The sequence below is a fragment of the Balaenoptera acutorostrata genome, chromosome 12 (genome assembly GCF_949987535.1).
Source record: "Balaenoptera acutorostrata chromosome 12, mBalAcu1.1, whole genome shotgun sequence".
NCBI classification, from domain to species: Eukaryota; Metazoa; Chordata; class Mammalia; order Artiodactyla; family Balaenopteridae; genus Balaenoptera; species Balaenoptera acutorostrata.
Genome location: NC_080075.1, coordinates 54,627,214 through 54,629,736, shown reverse-complemented (window position 1 = coordinate 54,629,736; position 2,523 = coordinate 54,627,214). Strand labels below are relative to the sequence as shown.

Here is a 2,523-nt window from a genome sequence, read left to right as displayed (position 1 = left end):
TGTTCTATAGCATTCTAAATATGAATACAAGCAAATATTCTAGAAAAAAAGTAAGTATATGTGGATTTATGAGTGATTATGGTTTTCTTTTTTTATGATTTTCTTCTTTATGCTTTTATATATTCCTCCAAGCATGTGTTATTTTCATAATTATAAATCGGTTTGGAGTTGTTTTTAACATCTGATCATCAATTTATTAAAAAGGTTGGTTTAAGCATCTGCAATGGTGACTTCAGCCTCGACTCCTGGCTCAATACTGATGGAAGTAATCTGCTTGTCAATCTTAGAAGGACTGTGCAAGTCAATGAGTCGCTTGTGGATCCTCAACTGAAAACGACCCCAAGTCTTAGAACCTTCACCACAAGGAGTTTTCCTTGTAGTTATTCTCAGAGGCTTGGTAGGCATCCGAACGGGTCCTTTCACTTTGAGATTGTTTTTCTTTGCACCTCTGATCAGGTTAGCACAGACCTTCTCCAAAGACTTCACGTTGCGGCTGGTTAGAATAATTTTAATTCGGTGAATCCCCACCTCTGGCTCCACCGGAGTCTTTCTGGTATCTTTAAAAGCCAAGGCTGCGGTGAGGCTTCCTGACCGACTCGTTCAGCGAGAGTGAACAGCGGTGAGTCAGGGAAGCGGGCAGTCCGGGGCTCCGTTGCAGCGGCGACGGGCGATCGTGTCTTCCTTAAAGAGCCAGTTTTGTTTTTTGTTTTTTGGTTTTCTTGGCCCACATAGGTTTGAGGGGAAGCTGAAGTCCATGTGGAAGTGAGATCCATCAAGTAAAGCTGACTGCCCAGCAGGCGGCTGATGCCACCTTCACCTCTAGTCTTCCCATCTACTGGAGATGCATAAGTTAGCAGCATCAGTTAGGAAACTGTGCTTCTACCAGCCAGTCATCTATCTTGGGCAGAGCTAGCTCATGGGGAAGTGGTGTAGTTCCCTGGGTTCCAGCCTGGCTCTGCTATGCGCTACCACTCTCTCTACTCTTGGGAAGCTACCTGACTGCCCTGCATGCATTTATAAAATGGAGGCAGTAATGGTAACACTTAACACCCATTTCAAAGAAGGAAGGTCCCCTGTAAAGATGAGCATTCAATTACAAGCTTCTTTTGGAATCAGGCGGAAGTTAGTAAGTGCCAAAGTTTATCTGATACACAAATAAACATGTCTTTTTAAAAATATTTATTTTATTTATTTGGTTGTGCTGGGTCTTAGTTGCAGCACGTGTGCTCCTTAGTTGCGGCACGTGTGCTCCTTGGTTGCGGTTGGCGGGCTCCTTAGTTGTAGCATGCAAAATCTGAGCTGTGGCGTGCAAACTCTTAGTGGCAGCATGCATGTGGGATCTAGTTCCCTGACCAGGGATCAAACCTGGGCCCTCTGCACTGGGAGCGCAGAGTCTTGACCACTGCACCACCAGGGAATTCCCACAAATAAACATTTCTGTTAGTCTTCATGACTTAGACATAAACTTTAGGGTTGACATCAGCATTCAGTGGGTTAATGCATATATCCAATCAATGATTTCACAAATTATTGAAATATTGTAGCTTAAGGTCTAAATTGTTACAATTTCTTAAAACTGGACTTGCATGAGAAATTAAAATATAATAATATGGTACTTAATTATTAACCAAAATGCTCTCTCAGCTGAAATGCTTACCCATTGGGCTGCCATGAATGTGTTCAAATACGAATCATTTTCTTTGCTGTTAAGGAGAAGATCAGTATCCAGACTGAACTTTGGAGCCCTGAAAGAAAAGCAATTAACTTCTCCTGAAAGATTCTTCTGGGAATTAGTTCATCTCCCCAGACCTCAGTCTCATGATGGATTTGGGTACCACAATGTATCTTTCTTCTGGAAAGCTTAATGTTGTACGCTAGTATTATTGTCTGGTGTTAATATGCAGCTCTTTATTTTTTAACTTCACGTGTGTCTGATCTCTCCCAGCTGGACTGGAGGTTCTTGAGAACAGGCTCTTTTTCTTTTTCTTCCTAGCCGCCATTAATTACTCCCTGGATGCCATTAAAGCTTAGTACAGTGTTGTATAACTTAAATAATTTAAGTACTTAGTATATATGTATTAAGTAAACAAGTTACAATTTAATGCCAAGCCAGCCCTGTGCTTCAGGGCGGTGATTTGACAGGTACCGAAAAACCATGCTACCTCAAACACCTCCCTCAGAGACATGCTTCTATGCCTAAGATTCCTATCATCACTTGCCTCTTTTGGATAACAATTGTCTCCAGAAGGCCTGAATTAAAATGTAAATATCTAACCTTGGCGATGTCACTCACTAGCACATTGTCTTTAATAGTTTCCTAGCAGGGAGCTTGGGCCTAGGATTAGGTCCAGGGAAAGAGCCAGAGAACCTAACATCCAACTGGGGTGCAGATTACATGGAGTACCCCAACAACGTCTGTGACAGAGGAGGGGTGGAGCACAGAGCAGGAGTCCACTGGGCTAGGCATCTGTGGGGTGGGGCCGGGAACGCCTAACTGGGCCAAAGTGCATCTCCCGAATGGAG

General features: G+C 43.1%; 1 protein-coding gene across 1 annotated transcript; it reads right to left on the bottom strand.

The window, feature by feature from the left end:
- Window positions 1–210: 210 nt before the first annotated feature.
- LOC103021019 (40S ribosomal protein S20-like) lies at window positions 211–2,157 on the bottom strand. The gene is made up of 2 exons (XM_057557892.1): window positions 2,147–2,157; window positions 211–595 (listed from the first exon to the last, which is right to left on the bottom strand). Exons 1-2 carry the CDS (start codon window positions 2,155–2,157, stop codon window positions 211–213), a joined length of 396 nt encoding a protein of 131 aa, XP_057413875.1.
- Between the last annotated feature and the right edge of the window lie 366 nt (window positions 2,158–2,523).